The sequence below is a fragment of the Lepidochelys kempii genome, chromosome 4 (genome assembly GCF_965140265.1).
Source record: "Lepidochelys kempii isolate rLepKem1 chromosome 4, rLepKem1.hap2, whole genome shotgun sequence".
In the NCBI taxonomy this organism is placed as follows: domain Eukaryota; kingdom Metazoa; phylum Chordata; order Testudines; family Cheloniidae; genus Lepidochelys; species Lepidochelys kempii.
Window position 1 is genome coordinate 81,674,729 of NC_133259.1, and position 26,618 is coordinate 81,701,346.

The following is a 26,618-nucleotide window of genomic DNA, read 5'->3' on the forward strand; positions in this document are numbered from 1 at the left end:
CGTTATTCAGTCCCATATTCTGGCAGTCAGAGGTTTAGAGACACCCAAGGCATAGGGTTGTGCTCCGACCATCTTGATGGACCTATCGTCCATGAATGTATCAAATTTTTTTTTTAAAACTCATTTATATCCTCGGCCTTCACAAAATCTCCTGGCTATCCACAAGTTAATTGTGTGTTCATTTCTTTATTTCTTCTCCAAATACTGAATGTTTACTGCTTTCCTCTAAAACAATTTAACATTGAATTAACATTTTAAAAATAAACAACATTTGTTTTTGTGCATACATATTGATTTAAGTATCAACATTTACATACATTTTATTTAGTTGTAAATATTTTTTAAAAGGTAGTGTATGCAACTTTATATGTAATATTATATATTCTGAATTTTACCTGTGTCTGGACTGAGCTTGAATTTTTCTGCTCCAGTGCCATGCAGTGTATAAGTAATTTCTGCATTGGAACGAATATCTGCATCTGTAGCAGAGACTTGCATGATCAGTTTGCCAGGAGGGGCATCCTCTGGAACAGTATCAGTGTATAAAGCCTAAAAAGTTTTAAAGAAAGATTAAAATGCATTAGAGAAGCAATGCTTAATTGGGGAGGGAAAAGAGGACAAGGACAGATGAAATTATCTGCTTGACATTAGAGGATTCTGGAACATGTGAAGTGAACCAGAGGCTGAAACATCTGAAAATGATAAAGACGTGATTTTCTAATTAATTGCCTCACCATTAATAAATTGTTCAGTGAAGTAATTATTTATTACTGACATTCACAAACTCAAGGATTCTGAGTGCCAAGGCACAGCCAAGAGCTTCAAACACCTGAACATCTGATTAATTATTTCCTGATATCCACACCCCTACTGTTGTGAATTTCATTCAACTTCCTATCTCGAGCTACTGATAGGTCATATTGCCCAGGTCTGGTCTGACCTTCAAAGAATTGATTCACCCCTTTTATAAAACAGCTTAAGACCTATAGGACTCCAGTTAAAAACAGAGACACAACACATACAGGCTTTAAAGACGTAGGTGAGATCTCATCGGTGAGATGGCAGAAGTAAATTTTTTTTTTAAATCAGAAAATCAAAAGTGGAAAAGGATGGCTCTGTCAGCAGGCTTGGGGACATACATGGATTACAGAATTTTAGGACTTTGACACTGCAATTTCCTTGCCTGTACAACCTTTCCACTCCTATCAAGGATAGCTCCGGCACCACTGAGCACAGCACTCTTTTAATTCCACCTCTATTAGCATGTGCACAGCAGTATCATCCTGCCAAGTGCAGGTACCTGGACTTCTTTGGAGCCACACTTCCTATGGAAATCAGTTAGTATCCACTGCCATGGCAGCAGCATAAAGCATGCTCTCTCCTTGCTTTATCTTTGCAATGCCTGCATTAACATGGGAACTTAAGAACTGAAAATCAATTCACTGTCTTCCAATCCTCCGCATAGTGGCACAGTGAGTTATGAATAGGTTGCTGGGTCAGCCCTATGAGTTTTTAAATTATAGTGAAATGTAAAGAGACTGCCCTTATTCAGCAACCTCTTGTCTTAGTGGCCCAAATAATTTCTTCTCCACATTTATTAGAAAGTCACTTCCATAAAAAAAACAATTTTTCTCAGTCTCTTGAGTGGTCACCTAGGATAAAGAGGATTTTACAATGGAAGTGTACATATACTGAAAATGGCTGCCCATGTAAAATTCAAGCCTACCTTTTCACAAACAGGACTGTTGTCATTAGCATCTAGGACTTTAACCTCAACCACAGCTTTTGTTGCAAAGGTCCCATCAGTAGCTGTAATGTTTAGAAGGTAATTGTCCTTTTCTTCCCTATCCAGAGGTTTTCTGACATAGACTTTCCATTCATTCTGCAAGTTTTCAACTGCGAACTGTCCAAAGGGATCACCTCCTAAACAGTCAAAAATGTGTCATTCAAGCAAAAAGAGATAATGGTACTATTTAGGAGAAAAAAAATAATAAAAAAACCCCCAACAATCACACCTCATGGCTTTCTGTAAAAAAAAAAAAATCTTGATTTTTTTTTGGGGGGGGGGGGGGGGGTTAAAGTAGCATTTTAAATCAGGTTTTATATAAATACACATAAAAAGAATTTAAGTGCATTCAGTATTTGCTATTAATGTTGCCATGGTGATTAATGCAGCATTATAGAGGACGACATATTTAAACAATTACACTAAACAGAAAAACATTTTTAAAAAAATCTACTGAAGATTAATTAAAACTATGTTCCATCTATTATTTTATGGATTTTTTTTGCTTTGTTTTTCATTGCACTAATTTATTTCAGTCTAACTATCTCCTCCTGTAAATATAAATATCACAAAGACAAAATGAATGATAACTAAACTATTTTTAAACAAGGTAAGTAAAAAAAGTGATCCATCCTGATGGCTTCTGAAACATTTTAAAAATTCAAAAAAATATCATATATGCCCCATTTCAAATATTTTGTAATCTTTTTAAAGCGGGTTACCTCACTTCATTCTAGTTTTATAACTCAAGTTAATATTAAATGTTTTAAAACATTTACCTGTAACATAATAGGTGACTTGTCTGTTAGATTCTTCTGTATCAGCATCAGTGGTACTTAAGATAGCAACCACACCACCAGGTGGATCGTCTTCACTAACTGTCCCTTTGTATATCTCCGCAGTAAAGCGTGGAGGATTGTCATTCACATCTGTAACAGTAACTTCAACCACTGTCATAGAAGACAACTGAATTTTTTCACCACGATCAGATGCAACCACTGTAATTTTGTACTTATCCCGTTTCTCATGGTCAAGCGCTTTGAGGGTGGTAATCCAACCTGTTTCCATGTTTATGGCAAAAGACTCTGTGATTTCCAGTTCTTGTGATGGATCTAAACTATACGTAACCTGCCCATTCAGTCCTGAATCCAAGTCAGTTGCTTTCACTTGGATGACTCTTGTTCCGCTTGGCATGTTTTCAACAACGAATGCTTCATATGGACTGGACTCCAAAACCGGTTTATTGTCATTTACATCTTTTATCTGAATGCTTATATCTACTGAGGAAAAAACATTATAACCTTCGTTCGTATAATGTGCCAGCACTGCAAACTGATACCACTTAGTTGTCTCATGATCAAGACTCTTCTCAAGTTTCAGTCTCCCATTTTGTCGGTCAATCACAAAGCATTCATCCCTATTGCTTTCAGGAGTGTTCCCTTTAACTAGAGTGTATACTAATGTTTGATTATGTTCTGCGTGTATAACATCAATCTCAGCGCCAATAGGAATGTCCTCGGAAACAGTATAAGAATAAAATGGCTCTGCAAATTGGGGAAGAGTCACTTCTGGTGGGAGTATTCTAATATAGATAGGAACCACTGATTGTTTTTGGGGAGATCCACCATCCCGGGCTTTAACAAAGAAACTCAGAAACTCATTTTCTAAACCAATTAAACTTTCTTTTGTAGTAATTACACCAGACAAAGGATCAATTTCCAAATTCTCGTTGACACTTTCAGACTCTGCTTCAATGGCATATGTAATGTCTGCATTTGTACCCTCATCAGCATCAGATGCCAAAACTTTAGTGATAAATGTTCCTCTTGGAACATTAGATCCAATATTCACTTCATACTCTGTTGCTCGGAATTGAGGGGCATTATCATTATCATCTGTAAGTATCACATTAACATTGCAAAAAGCAACTTTTCCTCCAGCATCCTTGGCCATTAAACTAATAGAAGTTACTTTTTCTGTTTGTGTTTCACGGTCAAGCTTTTCAGAGGTAAATATTTGCCCTCTCTCATTAGTATAAAATCTATCTTTGGCAAAGTCATTTACAATATGATAAGTGATTTGTCCATAAGTCCCAGAATCTTCATCTGTCACTTTAACTTCAGTCACCAAGGTATGCAATGGAGCATTTTCAGCTAGTTCCACTTCATATTCATTCTGACTGAAAACAGGGCTATGCAAATTGGCTCCAGTAACAGTTATCTGTACCTGAGCTGAACTTCTAAAGACCCCATCAGACACAGACACATTAAGATTATAAAGACGCTTCAGAGTCTGTTTGCGTGGGTTTGAGATGGAGATAATGCCAGTTTTGCTATTAATTACAAAATTCATGTGATCATTGCCTGTCAGAATTGAATATTCCAGTTTGTTTACATCTGAACTGTCTGCATCTGAGGCTTTTACACAGGTTACAAAGTGTCCACGGGGAGCCAGTTCACTAATTTTAGCTTCATAAAGCAGTTGGTTAAATAATGGTGGGTTATCATTGAGGTCAGTTATATTGACAGTTACAATGATGTCACCGCTCAGTGGGGGCATTCCACCATCTATGGCCCTTACTAGTAATTGGTGTTGCTGGATCTGTTCATAATCCAAAGTTCTTGCCGTTAGAATGAGCCCACTGCTGCTATCTATGTGGAAATACTCGTGACTCTTGCTATTATTTTCAACCAAGTGATAGGAAATCCTTCTGTTTGTTCCAGAATCAGCATCTGTAGCACTAACTTGTACAACAGATGTTCCAATTACAGATGCCTCAGAAAGGACTGCAGTATAAGATAGCTTTGTAAACAGAGGAGGATTATCATTTATATCTTCCACTATTATATCTACAAACACCTCAGCGTGAGCCCCAGTTAGAGAGTCAGTTGCTCGTATGCTCAGTTTATAGGCAGGATGGGACTCAAAATCCAGAGTGGCAACAACAATTATAACTCCAGTATTGAAGTTGATAGTAAACTGATTGAAAGGATCTCCATCTGTGATACTATAAAACACCTTAAGTCCTTCTGGGCTGTTTGCCTGTACATGGACAACAGGGCTATGCAACTGGATGTTTTCAGGTATCTCTGCACTATAGAAAGGCTTTTCAAAAACTGGCATGGCTTTATTCATAACAGTGATTGGGACTGTAACTTCAGCAGAAAAACTTGGTTCTCCTCCATCTTTTGCCACCACTGTGACAAGATATTCCTTATTTAGCGTGTCTGGTTCGAACTGTCTCTTGAGTGAAATTTCACCAGTGGGCCCAATATGGAAGTGTTCATGATGGTCTTTGAGGTAATAGCGTACCTCTCCATTACTCCCTATATCTTTATCTACTGCTGTAACACGTCGAATAACGTGGCCCACTTCAGTGTCTACTTTAACAGCAGCATAATATGGAAGATTGACAAAAACTGGAGCATTATCATTTACATCTTCTATAGTGACCTTCACCACAACATGTGCAACTACTGATGGTTTATGCTCCTCTGTCACCTCTACCACTATATCAAAAGATTCTTGTTGTTCTCGATCAAATGGTATTCCTGTGGTTGAAAGTACTCCTGAAGTGTAGCTGATTTTAAATCTACTGTCTGGATTTAGAATATGATAAAACAAAGGCTCATTTATTTGATTCCCTACAGCAGTAATGACAGCTATGGTTTTCGCCTCAGTGGAATTCTCTCGCACTACTGCAGAGTAGGAACTCTGTGTGAACTTGAGTTGACTTGCTTTGCTTTCCTTCACATTAATTTTTACAGATGCAGTGCTTGCAAATCTCCCATCAGATGCTCTGACTGTTAATTCATATCTGCTTCTTAACTGAGTTGTATTTTGTACAGTTATAGTTCCAGTCTTAGGATCTATTGAAAATTTGTCTCCAATATTGCCTTCAGTGACAGAATAAATTAGTTGTGAAAAAGCTCCTGAATCAGCATCTGTAGCATTTACGGTAATGACTTTCACTCCTTTATATGTAGGCACCAAAAGGGATGCCTCATACAACTCTTTTGAAAACACAGGAGGACAATCATTGATATCAATTACATAAATAGTCACATTAGCTGCATATTCTGCAAATAAATGTGGTGTCCCCATATCATGTACTTGTACTGAAAACTGGAAAATGTTTGTCTCTTCGTAGTCCAAACTCATAATGGTACGGATGGCACCAGTGCTAGAATCAATGGCAAAATACTTGTGCACAGATGGTTCAACAATTTGATAAACCAGCACAGCATTTGATTCTTGATCAGCATCTGTAGCTCGAATTACTAATGGGATATTCTTGTCAGTTAGAACTACACTGTTAATTGAAGCTGATTCACTGATGATTCCCGTGTATTCTGCCTGCATAAAAACTGGTAAGTTGTCATTCTCATCCCGAATATGCACCAAAACAGTTGTATTAGTCGACAACCCAGCCATGTTGGTTCCCTGAACAGTTAGCGTGTAAAAAGACAAAGTTTCAAAATCAAGTATCTTCTTAGAGATGATGACACCTGAGTTTGGATTGATATCAAAGGCATCACCTACATTACCATCTTTTATCTGATAAACTACAGAAGACTGACTATACGCAGTAACCATTCCAACAAAGCTACCAATGCTGACACCTTCAGTGACTTCTGTAGAATATTCCTTCAGTGTGAATTTTGGTGAGGCATTATCAGAAATTGTGACAAAGATAAGCACTGACGTTACTTCGCTCATTGGAGGATTTCCTTTATCTGTAGCTTTCACCATCAAATTGTACTCTCCTTGGTTATTACAATCTAGTTCTTTTGCAATTCTAATAGTGCCCAAGATTGGATCGATAGTAAAAGAATTTCCAATATTTCCTGCAGAAAAAAAAAAGAAAAGAAACAAAAAGTTAACAATGAAAGAGACAAAGATAAATGTACAAAAATTAAGAGTCTGTGCCCAACTGGCCATAAACTAGAAGAATGAATAAATGTTGAGAACCAAGGGAGGTATTAATGTTTCTTAGTTTTGTTCTAAAACAATTTCTAGTCATCTGGAATTTTCCTATAAAGAATTGTTAGTACTAACTTTTGTTTTACTGTAAGATACTTTGCTTTAACATAACTGGAAAAGTTGTCCAGGACTAAAATAAAATGCAGAAATGTAGACTGTCTTAAAATATGCCAAGTTTTCTATAACCTTAAAAAAATTACAGGTGATGTTACTTCTTTAAATCAATCTTCTTAATGAGCTCATGGTCAATCAAATCAAAGCAGCCATTAAACATAAAAACATATATTTAAGAACTCAGGTTAGTAGCATTATAGTTATATTTCAGGAATTAAAATTAATTGCTGCGTTTTTGGGAAAAAACAGTGCTTTTAATGTGCTCAAGTGCATCTCAATTAACTGTTAATGCAAATATCCTTTAAATCATTACTTCTAAATTAAAGAGTCCTTAGTGAATTAGACACTATGGAATCCCTCAGTAATTGATGAACATCATTCAGAACAGCAATGCACATATGACATGCCAAGTAATACATAACAGCGAACTGACTGACACCTGTAGTAACCTCAAATAGCTTAAACAATGATGTCTTATGTTACCCACGCTCTTTTAATTAGTAGTGGACTGGGTAATGAGAAAGACCACAGAACAATCAGGGGCATACAATAGAATTTCACACAGAAGTTAAAGGACCTTGATTTTGTAGATGACTTCAATTTGCTATCCCATACCCATAGGATTTTACATGCAAGCCAAAACAAACCATCTGCAAGATTGAAAATCAACACCAAGGAAACAAAAACCATGAGAATCACACAACAAGAAACCCCAATAATGCTTTTTGTGACTGACAAAGAGGAGGTCTGATATTTTGCATATTTCTGAAGCGTTTTAAGTACAACAGGTGAAACAGATGAAGAAATTGAAGCAAAATAGCAAGAGCTAGTCAAGCCTGTGCAACTCTTAAGCTGAGCTAAGAGAAACAGAAACCTTGCCTTACAAACTAAATTTTGAATATTTAACACCATTGTGAAGTCGGTCTTACAATATGGCACTGAAACTTGGAGTCTTATTAAGACCTTACTATCTAAATTCAAAGTTTTCATAAACAGCTGCTTTAGACAAATCCTCAAAATCAGATGGCCAGGGAAAAACCCATCACACATGAACTCTGTAGGAGAAGGAAACAAATCGATAGGCCAGGAAATTATGGAACAAAATGGAGATGGGTAGGACTTGCATGGATGAAAGTCCCAAATAACATAACAAGACAGGCATTGGACTGGAACCCCCAGGAGAAGAGGTGATGAGGCAGACCAAAGAACACACACCGGAAGCAGAACATGGAAACACACAACAGAAGCAGAATTGAAAGCTATCCAAATGACATGGGAATAAGCTAAGACTGCAGCAAGACACTGGCAAAGACAGAACGTAGTGATGAAGGCATGGAATAGAGAGGCAACAGAGAGAGAACTAGAGCAAAAATTTCCCCCCTAAATTGCTACTAATTAATAGGCTATACCCTGTGCTAAAAATGACAGCTTTCTGAATATTACCAGCTGCAATTTGATATAGAACAGTTGAAAACAAGTTGTTATGAACAAGCCCTTTACAAGTAAAGAAACTGTAACGGATTTTGCAGCCTGTAAGATTTCAACACATGCACTGAATTAGACTAGAATTTGTGGTTCCTCAAAAGTTTAATTAAAGAACAAATATAGCAACTATTACTAAAATCATGTTCTCAACAGGGAAATATTTTATTTAAAATGTTTGAATTATGCAGATGAGTGGGCAGTTGATATTTTCTTTTCTGTTAGTTAAGGCTCTAAGCACAGTGGTGTTCTTAGAATATCCCATTACAAATCCCATCAGCCATTACAAGCATTTAAGGAATGTTCATTCCATATGCTTAGGATATCAGCCATAATGCTTTAACTTCCCAGTAGTTGACAATTCTATAAAAAAAAACTAAGCTAAGAAAGATAAAGTTTAATATTTACTCCCACAAAAATCTGGAGAGACTTGGGAGGGCAGGGGAAGGAAGGGATGAAAGAGAAAGAGAGAATACTCAAACTCTTTTCTTGAAATGCTTTGGCATTCATAAAATGGAATGCACTGTTTATCCAGGTAAGTCAAGAATAGAGTTACATGAACACTTACATATTGCCTTAGGAAATATGTAATATTTCCACAAATAGAAAACAACTGATACATTTAAAGGAGTTTATCATGTTTACTGGTTTTCCTCCTTAGAGTATCATAATCAAATTTATTTAAAAAATTATGAAAATAAAGCATGTATTATATTATAGTTGCAATGGCTTTTCATATTTGAATGAAATTTCAGCAATAAGAATCTCTTTTTTAATATAATAATGAATCTGTATGGTTTAAAAATCCTTTTATGGCTGGGACAAATCATAAGGTATAATTGTCACTTGCAAAATCACATAGTTTTTGTATTTTTTTATACTTTTTAATAAAGTTTCTGATGCTTGATACTGACTTTTGTTTTATAACATTTTGTAAAGCTAAAAAATAAATTTAATTCCTTTTCCAATGGTGGGTTTTTTTTAAATTGGTAACAAACGCAGAGCATGTTCATTTTGCAACATGTATAGTTGGTTCAGGTGCTTGGCAAGGGGATATGGAGCCATTCATATCTAATTCACTGGTGTGACCAAAAATCATTACCAACTGGCAGATGCTTGGTAGTCCAAATAAAATGAGGTAGTGATTTCAGTCTGGCTCCTGTGGTATTTATTCACTTCTTAAAGCTACCTATCATTGCCACTTGTGGGCACCTTAGGAAAGATGCCAACAAGACAAGCATTGGAATGAAGAAGCATGAAAAGTGAACTACCACCACCAATGATCTCTCCATGTAAGGGATGAGAAACACTGGCGAGTCGGGTATGGGATGCTGTTCATACTTTCATTACTTTGTGGATAAATGGAAGACCCCATTTTCTAATGCTTAGAAATCAAGTGCAATTAATTAATTAACTAACAGAATGAACAAGGTAATGTATTAAAGAGATACTGTGAGGTTAAAAATAAGTGGCCGAATCCTAGATTCCATTGTGGCTGCTTTGCACTGGTTTGCCAGCACAAAGCAGTTGCAAACCCAAGTTAACAGGTTACCCAAGGACTCCCTTCCATCAAGGACAATCCTCAGGTGGTGTAGGGCTACCTGATAGCAAACTCCCACCCCTTTTTAAACCACCTAGTAATGGGTCATAGCTTGGGAGCCGCTACGTCTCCTAGACTGGAACCAGGCAGTGCTCCATGGATTGCAGGAACATGAAGGTGATTTAAAGTGAACTTTCTGTACCCCTCCCTCCATGCTGTACCATATATCAATGAACCAGATCCAAGAGTCTGGCCTAATATTTTTAAAATTAAAACATTTACTTATCTATTTTACAAAATACATCAGATAATAAAATCAAAACGTATTTAAAATCTAATTTACTGTTCACTAATTATAATGTTTATGCTCTTTTAAGAGTAACTTTTTTTTCCATTTTCTCCACTGGGAGAACAAAAAACAGATGAGTCAGTTTCACGTTGATTTCTATTTGGTTTCTAGTCATTTTCACTTTGAGGTTCTCAAGCAGCAGCCAAATGAAATAATGTTTAGGATTTAATATGTCCATTTGGTGTTTTTTTAAAACATTATAGAAACATTTATATTGACCTTTGATTCTATAATGGCTTATTTTTACATACTTACATTTCAAGTCAACGATGACCAAAGTAAATTTTAAACTATATAGAGGACTTAAGAGACTGTGGATATACCTGATTCAATAGAGTACACAATTTCTGCATTTTTCCCTTTGTCTTTGTCTAATGCTGTTACTTGGAGTACCGCTGACCCAACAGCTGCTGACTCATATACCCGTCCTTCGTAGGGAAAGCTGGTGAACCACGGAGCATGATCATTTGTGTCACTAACATTAATGACAATTCTAGCAAAATTGCGTTTGACAGGAACATCTTGATCTCGTACCTAAAATGATGAACACATTATTAATAATTAGCAGCAAGCTTTATTTATACTACTACTAATCCAATTTCTGAGAGAACTATTACGAATTTAGGCCTCGATCTTTACCATTTAAATAAATGGGACTACTCAAAGAGAGTAAAAGTTAAACACATTTGTAAATTTCGCCAAGATCAGAACCTAAATGTATATCAAAAGCATTCTAACTGTAATGTGAAAAAGGTAAGCATGTTATCTGCTGCAGAGTAACAGGTAGGCTTGTTTACCATCACTGTAAGTATATGTTGGTGGATGGCCTCATGGTCCAATTTTTCAGAAGTATAAAGAGAGCCCGTTCCAGGATCCAAACGAAATTTCTTGAGACTGATGGGATCAATGCTACTCTGCATTGTGTAAATTAGTTTATTCTTCTCATCCCTGTCGGTGGCACTGACTTGCAAAATTTCTGTCTCTGGCACTGTGTCCTCAGGTATAATGACTTCATATTTTGAGGTGGAAAACTGAGGTCTGTGGTCATTTGTATCTATCACTTTGATGTATACCTGAAACAACACAATGGAAAAAAAGATTATGTTGATAAATATTGGTGAAAATAAAGAAGAAAACAGGACACTCAGGAATTATGGAGGAGGAAAAAAAAAAAAAAAAAGATGTACAGAATAAATCCAGAAGTCCAGACAGTTAAAAATCTTTAAGAGGAGGTCTCTTAAATGGAAACCATTCATGTATACTGTACAATTAAAAGAATGTTTACTTATTTTACAGTAACTGCGGTTCTTTGATATGTTGTAGTCAGTGTGGATCGTGCTGTAGGTGTTCATATGTCTTATTGGAAGAATCCCATCGGGAAACTATGTCCAGATTCCACGCTCTTTGCGCTGCCAGAGCAATGCAATGCAATGCAATGGGGACAGAGCAGGGCACAGTACCTGGCTCAAAGTATCTCAAAACACTGTGCAAAGTACTGAGTTAAATATCAGCAGTGCTATGATTGTGTAAGCAAATATAGCAGCTCAACATTCATTCCCAAAGCCATTAACATTAGAAAAAATGGTTACCTACTTTTTCATAACTCTTTTTCTAGATGTGTTGCTCATGTCCATTCCATTCTAGGTGTGCACACACATCCACATGCATGGCCGTTGGGAGTATTTTGCCTTAGTGGTATCCCTAGGGTTGGCTATGGCACCCCCTTGAGTGCTGCACTTATGCCTCGGTATATCAGGCACCGCCGGCCCTACGCCATCTCAGTTCCTTCTTGCCGGCAACTCTGACAGAGGGGTAGGAGGTCGGATAATGGAATGGACATGAGCAACACACCTCAAAGAACAACAAAATGTTCAACCTACGAAAAGGTAGGTAATAGTTTTTTCTTCGAGTGCTTGCTCACGTTGATTCCATTTTAGGTGACTCACAAGCAGTGTCCATGGAGCTGGGCTCGGAGTTCATGGTCATGCAGTTTGCAGCACTGCTCCGCCAAAGCCAGCACCGTCTCGAGCTTGTTGGGTAGGTGCATAATGAAATGCAAATGTGTAGATAGATGACCAGGTAGTGGTCCTACAGATCTCCTGGTTTGGAACCTGCACCAGGAAGGCTACTGATGATGCCTGTGCTCTAGTTGAGCATGCCATCACGACTGACAGCAGAGGCACGTTTGCCAGCTCATAGCAGTATTGGATGCAGGCAGTGATCCAGGACAAAATCCTTTGAGTAAACCCTGGGCGATTCTTCATTCTGTCTGCCACTGCAACGAACAACTGTGTCGATTTATGGAACGGCTTTGTCCTATCTATATAGGAGGCCAGTGCCCTCCTGACATCCAGGGAGTGCAACCTGCATTCCTCATCTGACATATGAGGCTTTGAAAAGAAGATAGGTAAGTATATGTCCTGGCCAGTATGAAACTGGGAAACTACCTTGTGCAAAAACACCAGGTGCAGTTGCAGCTGGACCATATCCTTGAAGAATACTGTATAGGGTGGTTCTGAAGTAAGTGCCCTGATTTCGGACATCCTGTGGGCTGACATTATCACAACCAGGAATGAAACCTTTCAGGAGAGGCGCAGGAAGCCAGAGGCTGGAAGGGAGGCCCCATGAGCCTCGACAGCATGAGGTTCAGGTCCCAGGGAGGGACGGGATCCCAGACATGCGGGAGGAGACGCTCCAGACCTTTCAAAAACTGGGCTGTCATGTCGTGAGCGAAGGCCGACCTGCCTTCGAACAGACGGTGGAAAGCCAAAACAACAGCCAGATGGACACTGATCAATGACAAGTCCAAACCTTGGAGTTTGAGGTGCAGAAAATAATCCAGGATCTCCTGCAGCGAGGCCTGCTCAGCGCAGATACTGTGTTCTGAGGTCCAGCATGTGAACCTTTTCCACTTGGCTAGGTAAGCTGCTCTGTTTCCTGCTAACAAACAAGACCTGCTGAACGTGGGCCACGCATTCCCGTTCGTACACATTTAACCACGCAGCAGTGATGCTATCAAGTGTGGCACCGCCAGGTTTGGGTGCAGAAGGCTGTCTTGGTTCTGGGATAGCAGATCTGGCCAGAGGGGCAGCTGCCGAAAGGTCCAGCAGTGTGCTGAACCCGTGTTGGTGAGACCACGCAGGGGCTATTAGGATAACTTTCGCCCTGTCCTGTTTGGTCTTCACAAGGACTCTGTAAATCAATGGCGCTGGTGGGAAGGCGTACATCAGAGCCCCCGACCGCAGGGTGAGAAAGGCATCTGATGGAGCCCCTGTCCCTCCCCTGGATTGAACAAAACACGTGGCACTTCCTGTTCTGCCTGGATGCGAACAGGTCCACCTAGAGAGTCCCCAACCTCTGGAAGATTGTATTAACTACCTCTGGATAGAGCAACCACTTGTGGTGAGATGAGAAGGGCCTGCCAAGGTGATCTGCTAATACGTTCCTGGTCCCAGGCAGGTGTGCAGCTACCAGATGAACGGCCTGCTGCACACAAAAGGTGGAGAGCTTCTTGGCAAAGGGCCAACAACCTGGCTCTGCCCTGCCTGTTGATGTAAAACATGGCAGCGGTATTGTCCATCAGGACCTGCACCACCTTGCACTTCAAGTGGAGCAAGAAAGCCTGGCAAGCCAGACTAATTTCTCTGAGCTCCCTAATATTGATACAGAGGGCCAGATCGTCCCTGTGTGCAGAGCTTGCCCAGGTGGGTTCCCCAGAGCAGGTCCAAAGCATCGGAGACCCTTGTCAGTGACGGGGACAGGGCCACGAAGGGAACTCCCTCCAACACTAACCACGGAGGTCCAACCACCAATCCACAGACAACTGGATGTGATCCGGTACCCTGACGCCAGCCACCCTTGCAGAGGCTAGAGATGAAGCCAGGCAGGACTGACTATGTATGTAGTGTGACAAAGTTCCTCCTCTACCTTGGTGGGTCTTGTGCTTATTGGCGGATTTGTTCGCCTTGGAGCTTCACGTTTGGCTGTTTTCATGAACCCACAGTCCAGGTCAACTCCTCCTGTGTCTGACCAGGAGTTGGGAGGTTTGGGGGGAACCCGGGCCCGCCCTCTATTCCGGGTTCCAGCCCAGGGCCCTGTGGAATGCAGCTGTCTAGAGTGCATCTTGGAACAGCTGTGTGACAGCTACGACTCCCTGGGCTACTTCCCCATGGCCTCCTCCCAACACCTTCTTTATCCTCACCATAGGACCTTCCTCCTGGTGTCTGATAATGCTTGTACACCTCAGTCCTCCAACAGTCCACGTTCTCACTCTTAGCTCGTAATGCCTCTTGATCCCAGCTCCTTACACGCACACCACAAACTGAAGTGAGCTCCTTTTTAAACCCAGGTGCCCTGATTAGCCTGCCTTAATTGATTCTAACAGCTTCTTGATTGGCTGCAGGTGTTCTAATCAGCCTGTCTGTCTTAATTGTCTCCAGAAGGTTCCTGATTGTTCTGGAACCTTCCCTGTTACCTTACCCAGGGAAAAGGGACCTACTTAACCTGGGGCTAATATATGTGCTTTTTATCACTTTCCTGTAGCCATCTGGCCCGACCCTGTCACAGTACATATGGCCCAACAACCGTAGGCAGGTGCAAGCCATGGTGAACAGGTGGTTTTTCACATGGGAGATCAGGTCTGACATAGCCTAAAAACGCACCTCCAGAAGGATGGCTCTGCTCCACGTGGAGTTGAGAACTGCTCCAATGAACTCTAACCGTTGCACAGGCCTTAAGGTGGATTTTTTGTCGCTTATCAAAAGGCCTAGGTTGCGGCAGCTGGAGCGCCCCCAGATAGAGACTCCTCTGCACTTATTCTGGAGATCTGCCCTTGATGAGCCAATCGTCGAGATACGGGAAGACCTGGACCGCTTGACATCTCAGGTAAATGGCCACTGGCGCCATACATTTTGTGAACACCCTTGGGACTGATGAGAGGCCAAAGGGCAGCTCCATAAACTGGAAATGGTGCCCGTCCACCATGAAATATGGAAATAAGCGTCCTTCAAGTTGAGGGTGTTGTACCAGTCTTGTGGATCCAGGGATGGGATGATGGAGGTCACGGAGACCATATGAAATTTCAACTTCACGAGAGACTTGTTGAGGCGTCACAAGCCTAGAATAGGCCTGAGGCCCCCTTTTGCTTTTGGCATCAGGAAGAAGCAGGAGTAGAACCCCGTTCCCTCCATGTCCCGAGGGACCTCCTCCACTGCCCCCAGGTGCAGTAGGTTCTCGACCTCCTGAATGAGGTGTTGCTGATGAGAAGGGTCCCTGAAGAGGGATGGGGAAGAGAGGGAGTGGGAGAAAGAGGCAGCCGACAATTGCAGGGTAAAGCACTGAGCAGTCCAAGGTGACCCGCGAACCAGAGCGAATGGTAGGGATGGAGACGGTTCAGGAAAGAACCAAGTTGATCTGGGGGGATGACTGGGATGCTGGTCTCGAGCACACCCTCAAAACGAATGCTTTTGGCCCCCTGTATGCTTTGCCAGACTGGGCTGCGTGGGTGAGCAGCAGGAGGAAAGGCAGCAACAACTAAAGCTCGTATCTCTATCCCTTCTCCTTGCAGACCCCTGTCAAGGCTGCTAAAACCTTGGTGAAGGAGATGGCCGAAACTACCTCCTTGCAGACTGCGGTGTATTCATGCCCAGTGAGCAAAGGGTAGACCGAGTGTCCTTCAACCCATGCAGCCGTGCATCTGTCTGCTCTGCTAAGTGTCCATTCCCATCAAATAGGAGGTCTTGGCTTCAGATCTGTGTTTCTTGGGAGAGGCCAATGGTCTGAAGCTAGAAACTTTGCCTCATGACCACCGCCGATGTGACCACCCTAGCCACCGAGTCAGCCCATCCTATATCACTTGAAGAGAGCATCTTGCTGCCATAGTACCCTCCTTTTCAGCCCTTTTGGAGGTGAGAGGGATGGATAATGGAGTTTGCCAGAGAGCCGTGGCAATTTTCAGGACCCCATCATGCACTGGTAGTGTGACACAGGCAGGGGTAGAGGCCGAGAGCACACTGAACAAGGTGTCCACCTGCTCAGCCATCTCCTCCACCTACAGGCCCAAGTTCTTGGCTCCCCGTCAAACCAGGGCCTGGTGTTCTCTTCGTCTAGTGGACTGGCGCTTGAGGGTCCTGCCACCATCTTGTCTGGGGATGAGGATAATGATTTTACCGCTGGGGGATACCCGGGAGCATCATCGTTTTGGCATGGGCACTGACTCCTCTACCCTGACCTCAGAGTGTGTTTCCCGAACTGAGCCTGGTGCCGTCAACTGTCGCTCCAAGGTGGTGGCTGACGGGTGGTGTGAAGGGGTCATCGGCATCACAGGCATGCCCCACGCACTCCAACAGGTCACTGGTCATGCTGCCAAGGCAGTGCTGTAGAAGTCGACACAGCCTCTAGTGCCCAGTCACATCAGTGTTGCCTTGGCAAGGGGCTAAACTGACCTTCGATGCTGGAACAATCCCCTTCTGGTGACCACAGTGCAGCCGTCAATGCCTGCGTTTGACAGCTGACTGTCGCTGCTGGAGACTGGCGCTTCAAATAGGAGGACCGCTGCTGGGGCAACCAGTACTGGGATGGGAAGATGACTGTCGGGAGGCTGAATGGTGCCGGTAATATGGAGACCAGCACCTCCCCCTAGGCAACCCGCTTTGAGAGGGTGGAGACTTAACATGGTGCCAGTGATCTAAGGTGAGCCCCCGAGGATCTGGGCTGCGAAGCCGGAGATCTATAGCTCGGAGTTGGAAAGCACTGCCTTGGCATAGGAGATCAGCAGTGCTCCACTGTGCTCTGGGCGGGTCTTGGTGGCTGGCTTGCCCATGTAGGGAGCCTTTGCCGCTTCCTGCAACACACATGGAGCCAGCGGTGCTGGTAGAGGCCTCTGCTCTTTAGGCACCGGAAGAGCATCGACCTCGCCACAAGTTTGGGTCCCCTTTGAGTCAGCAGTGGATCCTTTGAGGGGCTAAGGGCCTCAACTGAAGGCATGTCCATGTGGCTCAGGTGTGGGTGGTTGGCCAGAACTGAGCCCTTTGTCCATGGCCTTTCTTGCCCAATGCTAGGAAGCCATGTTTCTTGGTTTCCTTTCTGGGTACCAGTGACAGAGAGCGGTGCCGAGTGGAGCTTGGTGCCAGGGGTGTGCTATGCACCGAGGCCAAGGTACTAGGGTAGAGTCCAGTTGGGATGACTCAGAAGCTGTTCGGAGAGCAGCCTCCATGAGGAGAGCCCTCAAATGTACATCACGCTCTTTCTGGGTCCTGGGTCAAAACTTTTTACAGACACAACACTTGTCTTTCACGTTTCATTTCCCCAAGCACTTGAAGCAACTGTTGTGGGATAGGCCTGTTGCAGTCCGAGTAGGGCTTAAACCCTGGAGACCGAGGCATATCCCGCCTGAGGCAAAGTCCCCGATGGGACTCTAACTTCTAACTACACTTAACTACTATAAACAAAGTATTTACAAGGCCCTAAGGCTGAAATTCAGAAGAGACGAAACCACTAGCCCTTGCTATAGAAGCTTCGAAAGGCACTCCAACTAACCACCTTGGGTGGTAAGAAGGAACTGAGAGGGCGTAGGGTCAGTGGCGTCTGATATACCGAGGCATGAGCTCTCAAGGGGGTGCCGCAGCCAACTCTACAGATACCGCTAAAGCAAATATCACCGACGACTATGCACATGGGCATGTGCACACCTAGAATGGAATCGACATGAGCTAGCACTTGTAGAAGAACTGATTTAACTGAGAAGGGGAATGCTGAGCACAATACCAGTATTATCACCTTTAATTTCCCCTAGTACTACCAAATGACATAAGCAGAAGGGACCTCAGGGTTAACTCTTCATTAAGGAAGTGAAGGACAACTGTCTTTATCAAGGAGGATTTCCTTAATAGTGTACTACATTGTTAATGTTGAATATGAGCTCAAGTCTTGCTGAGGTACTGAACACATCAGCTTGAATTCCAGCCACGAAAAGTGCTGCCAACTAAACAAATTAAGGCTAGGTCCTCAAAGAGAATTTAGACACAGAGTTGCAACACCTAACATTTAGACACACTGCCACCTAATGGAATCCACAGCTCCAAGTTAGGTAGCCAGGGTCCCTCTATAATGCATGGGAAGAGTTAGGGAACAAAAGCCAGCAAGCTGAGTGGGGCGCTGCCTAAAACCAGACAATAGGAAAGAATGAGGAGGGGGTGTGGACTATAAACCACACACCAAAGAAGGATTTAGGCGCCGCTGTACCACTTCAATAAAAATGCTCTCCGCTTTTGGCAGAGTTATTCCACCTCCCCGAGAGGCGGTACCTATGTTGACCGGGGAAGCTGTCTCTCCAACATAACGCTGCCTATACCGGGGTTAGGTCAGTATAACTACATCACTCAGGCGTGTGGATTTTTCACACCCATGAGCGATGTAGTTATACCAATGTAAGTCTGTAGTGTAGATTAGACCTAAGTCTGGGCCAGAGGAAGGTACCTCCCCCTGCTCGGGATTCACAGTTGCACTCTCCTGGGGTTCTGTGCCTAAGCTCTCCCATTTTTATTTTAAAGAAACGCAAGGAAAAGAACATGCCCCTTTTTACCCGGTACCGTAGTGGTGAGAGGATTAACTCTGTCCACGGAAGACAAAGGTTCACCATCTGCCTAATGCGGAGCAAGAACTTGAATTTAGGTTTCCCTCCACCCAGGTGAGTGCCTTACCCACTGGGCTATATAAAGTATCCTGCTGTAGGTGTCTCTCAAGCTCTCCTGTTGAAGATGTTCCACTGTGTATAAGTAAGCATTAGAGCAGGGACATGAACTTGGGTCTCCCAAGCGAATGCTGTAACCACTGAGCTACTGAGTCAGCCATTTGCACTCGTTCTGTCTCTGGCCTAAAACATCAGTCAAATCACAATCAAGCCCAAAAACTTAAGACTCACATTTTATGTTTGACCTAGTTATGGAGTTGAAAAACTTAAAATTTAAAGTTTCAGGATGAATTTCTCAACCATTGGTTTCAGAGTAGCAGCCATGTTAGTCTGTATTTGCAAAAAGAAAAGGAATACTTGTGGCATTTTAGAGACTAACCAATTTATTTGAGCATAAGCTTTCGTGAGCTACAGCTCACTTCATCGGATGCATAATGCATCATAATGCATCTGATGAAGTGAGCTGTAGCTCACGAAAGCTTATGCTCAAATAAATTGGTTAGTCTCTAAGATGCCACAAGTACTCCTTTTCTTTTTCTCAACCATTAAGGTTATTATTTTGTGTCTACCTACTTCCATGATGGCAGTGTACAGTGTCTCTGGAAGTGTATAAAAATAAAATAAAAATGTACATGGATCAAATTTTCAAAGCTATTTCAAATCAGTCGCTATCTGGCACTGACAATTTTCACAAACAAGTTTTTCACATAAAATTTTCAGATCCTCATTTTTACACAACAAAAAATGGATGCAAAAAAATTATAGGTGTAATTTTAGAGGCCACTCCAGAAAACATAGGCTTCTGGGTAAGCACAATGCAAACCACAATCTGTATGATACCATCTTAAACTGAAATCCATAATACAATAAAAATAGCTATATAAAGCAGAAAGCAGGGTATGGATTACATTTAAAAGAAAATATTATAAAATTGCTTTGAATACAATAAGGTAGTAGCTTGGAGGGAGAAGATGCAGATCACAGGAGCATACCATAGAAATGCTTGATGCTAATAGATCATAATGGGACCTCTGAAATAAAGCAACCTTGAACCACAGATTTTCAAATCATTTTACAGAGGTATATAAATGGCTTTATCACACCACTGATCTGCACACACATTCTCACTGACATCAGTGAGATCTGGGCAGGCAGATCTAGGGAACAACAGAGTTGAAAGTAAGCTGGAACACAAGGATGAAAACCCATTAATGGTATCACAGGTGACAGCTAAATTGTGATAGAAATATACTAAGATGGAACTTATAGAGAAAATACTTGTCATTGCCACAACAAGTAAAACTCCAAAATGAGAATATTCATCCACAAAAAAATCTAAATGTTTCATCTTTTGAATACATTCTCCCTTGTAAAATATAGTTTAAAAACAATTATTTTATTTGTTGTATTTTTTACATTTAGCCTCGTTTCCTTATGTAGCTTAAGAAATATTTTATCTCCTTCTTACTCATAATTATATCTAACTACAGTTATATTCTTGTTCATGAATAGTCTGTTTTAAAAGTTAATGCTTGTGAGATAAAAGTAACCTTATTCTACTACCAGAGAAGCGTTTCTGTGGAGCAGTGTGGTCATTTGCAAAACGCAAATTTAACCAATAGCGGCATTCTAGCCTCCTTTCCCAAACTGACCCCAAACAACATATGTATAAATGGATAGCAATACCAATGACTAAAAGTGGCTGTGGCAGTAAACTGTATTTTTCACAAAAAAACAACTGAGTAGTTCATGCATTTGTTCTTATTTCCCATGCATAATCTTTCCCATTTAAGGCCAAAACACTATAATCCAAAAGGATTAGTACTTTGAATGAATCTGATTTTTTTCAATGCTATTCCTCCCAGTCATCTCCACCACTGTCAAACATCATTACAGGAGGCCTGGAATTTGTTTATTCTCTTTGTGCATCATGCATTCAGCATTTAGCAGCATATGAAACTCTAACAGCTTCACAACCCACTGCCTGAATATTTTTCAAACAAGCAATTTAAATAAAGTCACGAAAGAGTCAAATATTCCACAGATGTTCATGGCTTGCAGCCAGCCAAAGCCTTATAGTTTAGAAGTCAGACACAATGAGTTATTTTTACATAATGGGGCTGTATATTTTATTTGTTATTTTTCTATAGACAATAATATGATAAAGTCATTTCCTTTTGAAAGTTAAATTTAAGATTACTTGAGAAATAACTACTGTTAATCAAGGCTTGTTAAATTGTTCTTTGTATTCAAGTGCTTAGTCAAAGTATTTTCCATGTTAAAAAGGTGTCCATGAAGGTTTATTATACTTAATATTTCTGAACACACACAATATTCAGATTTACAATTTGTGTGTATCACAATTTGCTTTCTACTAATAAGTTCTTACAAAGATCCAGCATGATTTCAGCATTTGAACTATAATCATTGTCACTAAAGGTGTCAGGATTTAAGTGCAACTCAGTTTTCACACTGGTAGTCCTAAATAACTCATTTTCAGGGGAAATAAATTAACATGACTGTGAAATCAAGTAAGAGATGAGGTGGGTGAGGTAATATCTTTTATTGGACACAAGCTTTTGAGCTACACAGGAGCTCTTTTTCAGTGAAATCAAATGTGAGGATGCATTCCTGAAACATACCCTCTTAATTCTAGTCCTGTGGACTTTCTTAAATAGATTGGTGCATTTGGGTTAGGCAGGGATTATGAAAGAGAGGAGGAAGATGAATGAGCTCTGAAAGGTGATATATCCAGAGTAAAGCCAATGAACATTCTGTTCATGCACCACCAGTTTTATAGTTTCTACTAATGGACACTCGTCAATCCATGTGCCACAGTCAGATGAGATTCTAACAGCACAGCCATGCTTCTGCCACCAATAGAGGAAAGAGAAAGATAAGGAAATGGAAGACTGTGTGTTCTCCTGCAAAAGAAACCACAACCTCTGCTTCCGCCAACTCTAGATAAGAAGGGAAAGGCCAGAGAGAGACAGACAAAAGAAAACCACAGGAAGCAATCAGTGAATTTAGAGGAAAAAAAGACGACCAGTTAATTACTTCCAGTCTAATTTTCCTGGGGGAGATTGCAAAGTAAGTATTTACAAAGTTCACCTTGTTTTACAAAATGTAGAACAAGCAGCTCATTTAAACACAATGGATGAGAGTCTGTGTGCATCTAAGGGTATGTCTACACTACCCGCCGGATCGGTGGGCAGCGATCGATCCAGCGGGGGGTAGGGATGGGGGGGTTGATTTATCACGTCAATTGACCCCTGAGCGCTCTTCCGTCAACTCATGTACTCCACTGCTGCAAGGGGAGCAGGCGGAGTTGACAGGGGAGCGGCAGCAATCGACTCACCGTAGCGAAGACACTCTGGTGAGTAGGTCTAAGTATGTTGATTTCAGCTACTATTCACGTAGCTGAAGTTGCGTAACTTAGATCGATCCCCCCCAGCGTAGACCAGGGCTAAGAAGCACAGAGCAGAATCATACAATCCCCAGTTGATGGAATGGCCTTTGGGGGGCACTGGCAGCCATCATAACTTAAAGCAGTATTCAGGATGCTGTGATTTCTGCCACTATCTTCTTTCCCTAGGCTCAGGAAGACCTATATGTAGCTTAATATAATGCTGGTTCTGTCATAACACATATGCCATAAATGCATGCAGGAGTGTGCAATGCTGCAGGGATGAAATGGTATTCAATCCTTCACTTTATCTTTTCTTGACATTTATATTTTAACTGTATACTTCACTTTAACCTATACTTCACATTGAAGAATTTTTCCACATTTAACTGAAAAATAAAAGATAAATAGCTATAAGTGATGCATACTTTATGAGCTAACTGAGAATCATATCATACTCTTCCAGTTCAATTCAGGGGTCTTCCATGAGTGGATCTACTCCCTTCGGTGTGGAAGGGAGACTCAGCCTCCATGGCATTGCAACCTGGACCTGGCAGAGTGCTCTCTGTGTATTCAGGTCCACACTGGGGGAGGAGATTGGGATGGGTTCTGGGGATGCACATCATATCCTCCCTGGCCACAGGCTGCATTTTCTTCTCTGCATAACCTCCCCAAAGGCTGCCAAGCCAAGAAGAACTCCCTGCTAGTGAAGTTCCAAGCAAGCCAGAGCTGGTACAGAGACACTTGACCTCTCCTGGGTCCTCCAGCCCTACACCCTTTTCCATATGTGGCAAACCGCCCCTCCCCTGAAAGGCAATTCAAGGGAATCTTCACAGTGGGATATGCTCACTGAAATGTCATCATACAGAACTTGTTTCCATGGCTTTCACTGCAGGAGGGGGAAGAGATGGCTCATAATATGTTGCAGTTAGCTTTGTTTTGCAGAACAACAAGGATATTGATTCTATACTGAAAGTTTTCCATCCACAGCTCTCAAAGTGATAGACAATGATTTAATGCCTTGCTGAAACACTCATGGAGGTTGCTGATTTTTAAAAATTAATCCTTTTCTTGTAAGTGAATCACATATGTAAGGCTGAGCTCCTGTTTTTCATTTACTTTGATAATATAGGAATAATTTGAAAGTTGTTAATTCAAATTGTACTAATCTATTTACCACAACCTTTCCACTTCAGATATGAAACACTAAGGCAGTATCAATGTCATAATCCACTCCTTTTTCAGATGCAGTCCCTAATTTATACATACCATTTGTATGTCCAGAAAAAGAAGGGCTACAAGTTCTTCATTCACAAGTTCTTCTCAAAAACACTATTAGAAATCCATTACCTGGGTGCTGATAGAGCTGGTTCCATCTGTCGCCTCTACTGTCAGGTTGTAATTTGATTTCTGTTCTGCATCAAGAGGTCTAGCTACAATGATGGTTCCAGTGCCCTTGTCTACATCAAACCGGCTGTCATAGTTGCCACCTGGTTCAAAAAATTGAAAGAGACAGAAGTTCATAAAGCACTGCAGTGGTGTACTTCTTCGTGTACATACACTTTGTTGTCTTAAGATATTTAAGCTTGGGTCTGAGTTAATCCTTCATATGTCTTTTTGCTGACTTATGGGATGGCACTGATTGCATCCTGTGGGAAAATTCTTAACTCTCCATCTTTTGAAATCTTGATTTAAAGACTGGATCTTTTCTAAAGATATGCTCCAGCTCCAACACAAACTACTGAACTTGTTGCAGGAATTAGTGGTTGAAATAATATGAGCTGTGTTTTGCAGGAGGTTCTTTCTGGCCTTAAAATCTATGATGAGTAGCAAGTCCTCCTAACCAAGGGGGTTGTCGCTATTAGTGTCTTTGAGATCAAGGTAGAGGAAGTAATAAAAATGATGGAAACAGTCAAGAAAAATCACAAAGACATAGCTCCTTGAAAGGCACTAAGCTCCTTTTCTGAAACAAATTTGTTTACTTATAAAACTTCAAATTGCCCGAAGAAATATAGTTCAATAACCACATTGAAATGTAGCTGAGTAACCAGCAGCCAATCATAATAATATTTGTGATACTTTAAGCAGATTGCCCTGACAACATACTACCCAATAAGACCAAATGTTGTTAGCAGTGATAAATACTGGCCATTAACATCAATTGGTTTAGACTTTTAGATGAACTATTTAAAATGAAGAAATTAGTTTCTATTGTTGTCAACGTAATGTTAGTTGTGGCTAAGCCATTTATCCTAATTACATTGTGTACGTGTTTTTCTAATTATACATTTAGAATCACATTATTCAGACATAAGTGGAGTGATTTTTTAAGATATTAAATGCATATCTTAGGAAATCACTACATTTCAACTATAAAGAGACATGCACAGAAGTGAGGGAGTAAAATATCATGGATGGTAAAATTCGACTTAATCAAAGTAAGAACAATACTGAAATTAGTGCCATTTCCTGAAAACGTTTTACCTTCAGAGGTTGTTCTGCAGGACAGATATATCAGACAAGGATAGACTGTCTGGAGCAGGAGTGGGCAAAATACGGCCTGCGGGCCGGATGCAGCCCGTCTAACATTTCTGTCCAGCCCACCAGGCTCTTTGGCTGCCCCCTCGCAATATCTGGGCTGCTAAAAGTCCCGCTGGGCAGCGGGGCCTCAGGCAGACTGCCTGCCTGCTGTGGCCCCACACCACTCCTGGAAGCTGCTGGCATGACTCTGCCAAGGGGCGCGCAGAGACTGACTGCAGACGCTTCTGGGAATGGCGTGGGGCCACAGCATGCAAGTAGCCTGCCCGAGCCCCGCCTGTGGTAAGTGCCTCCCAGCCAGAGCCTGCACCTCGTAACCCCTCCCATACCCCAACCCCCTGCCCCAGGTCAGAATCCTCTCCTGCACCCAAACTCCCTCCCAGACCCTGCACCCCCCCTTGCACCCCAATCTACTGCCCCAGCCTGGAGCCCCCTCCTGCACCAAACTCCTCCCAGAGCCCATACTGCTCACCCTCTCCTGCACCCCAACACTCTGCACCAGCATGGAACTCCCACCTGCACCCAAACTCCTTCCCAGCTCCTGCACCTCCTCCATTAATATAGTAGAAATGTGAGGCCCGTGATGACTTACCAAAATTCGTGGAGTGGCCCCCCTGCAAAATTACCCACCCCTGGTCTGGAGTCTGCCTCACTGATTGACAGATATTTAGTAACTATGAATGATAAGTGTATTGGTGACTTGGGAGTCTCACTACACCCCAGCTCCTGTCCCAGAGGAAGTTTCCCTAGCATGAACACAGACATAAATTGAGTAATGTGACACTCAGCAGTTTTGGTTTGAATGGGTTTTATATATAAAACGTTGGTTTGGTTTTGGGCCAGAAGTCAAACTTCAGAAAGTGTGCCCCTAAAATTAACTTTTACTACTTGTAGGCCATATAATCTTTTTAGATGACAGAAAGGGAGAATTTCAGGTCTCGGTTTAGTCACATACACCACTACAGGAAAACAGCAGAGTGAATAGATGAGAGCCTATCCAGCTGCACTTCCTCTGAAATGAAGACAATCCCAGCAGCAGACTTTTAGTTTCTGGCCAGGAAAGCACACAAGTCTTGCAGTGTTTTTACGAGGAAATCACATATGCTTTGCCTTATATAACTGTTCTATTAGTGCTGATATCTGTCAATCTCCTGAAGCAGCACCCAGTCCATCTGGCAAATTAAAGGTGCAGAAGCAACAATTGAGGACAAAATCCAAAACTAGAACTCTGATGTGGTGCTGTGTGTACTTATAGATAACTTACAACAAAAAGTCACAAAAGCATCTAAGCAAACTTTCATTCTCGAAGAGATAATAAGATATTCTAAAGTTGTATGTTTTATTTCAGATCTCATAATTGGTTAATAAATTATGTGATCTCAGCAGATACCTTCTGCTGTACAGTTCAGGTCACAAGTCATCTGAAAGATGTAAAAAACTTCACTAGCAAGTTTGTCTCCTGGTACAGCCAAAAAGAAAGAAAGCATGGAAAGCAAGCACAGAACATAAAAGAAAGTTGTCAATCAAATTATGTCATGCTATTAGAAACAGTAAAGAGGTGCAGTAAGAATCTGTAAGAACAGCTGATAATTTGACAATGTGATGTAGTCACATAGCTATCAACCTATCCAAAATAATTTTTTATTAAAAACAAATTTTACAATGAAAGTAACAAGTTACACTCCCTGGACCCAGTACTACCATCAATCCACACACAAAACCCCAGTAGGA

General features: G+C 41.6%; 1 protein-coding gene across 7 annotated transcripts in view; it reads right to left on the reverse strand.

Moving 5' to 3' along the window:
• Positions 1 to 26,618, reverse strand: part of FAT1 (FAT atypical cadherin 1) — a 148,612-nt gene that overhangs the window by 27,136 nt on the left and 94,858 nt on the right. For 5 of the 7 annotated variants that reach the window (XR_012158655.1, XM_073341873.1, XM_073341876.1 and 2 more), the window contains exons 7-13: positions 26,278 to 26,346; positions 23,700 to 23,839; positions 11,052 to 11,327; positions 10,578 to 10,788; positions 2,566 to 6,633; positions 1,727 to 1,923; positions 396 to 549 (exon numbers count right to left, since the gene is read on the reverse strand). Coding sequence is in view for 6 of the 7 variants with exons in the window: in XM_073341873.1 (XP_073197974.1) it covers positions 396 to 549; positions 1,727 to 1,923; positions 2,566 to 6,633; positions 10,578 to 10,788; positions 11,052 to 11,327; positions 23,700 to 23,839; positions 26,278 to 26,346 (5,115 nt within the window). In the remaining variant the exon portion in view is untranslated. The remainder of the gene's footprint in view (positions 1 to 395; positions 550 to 1,726; positions 1,924 to 2,565; positions 6,634 to 10,577; positions 10,789 to 11,051; positions 11,328 to 23,699; positions 23,840 to 26,277; positions 26,347 to 26,618) is intronic. The other 2 variants (XM_073341878.1, XM_073341875.1) reach the window with 1 other exon arrangement.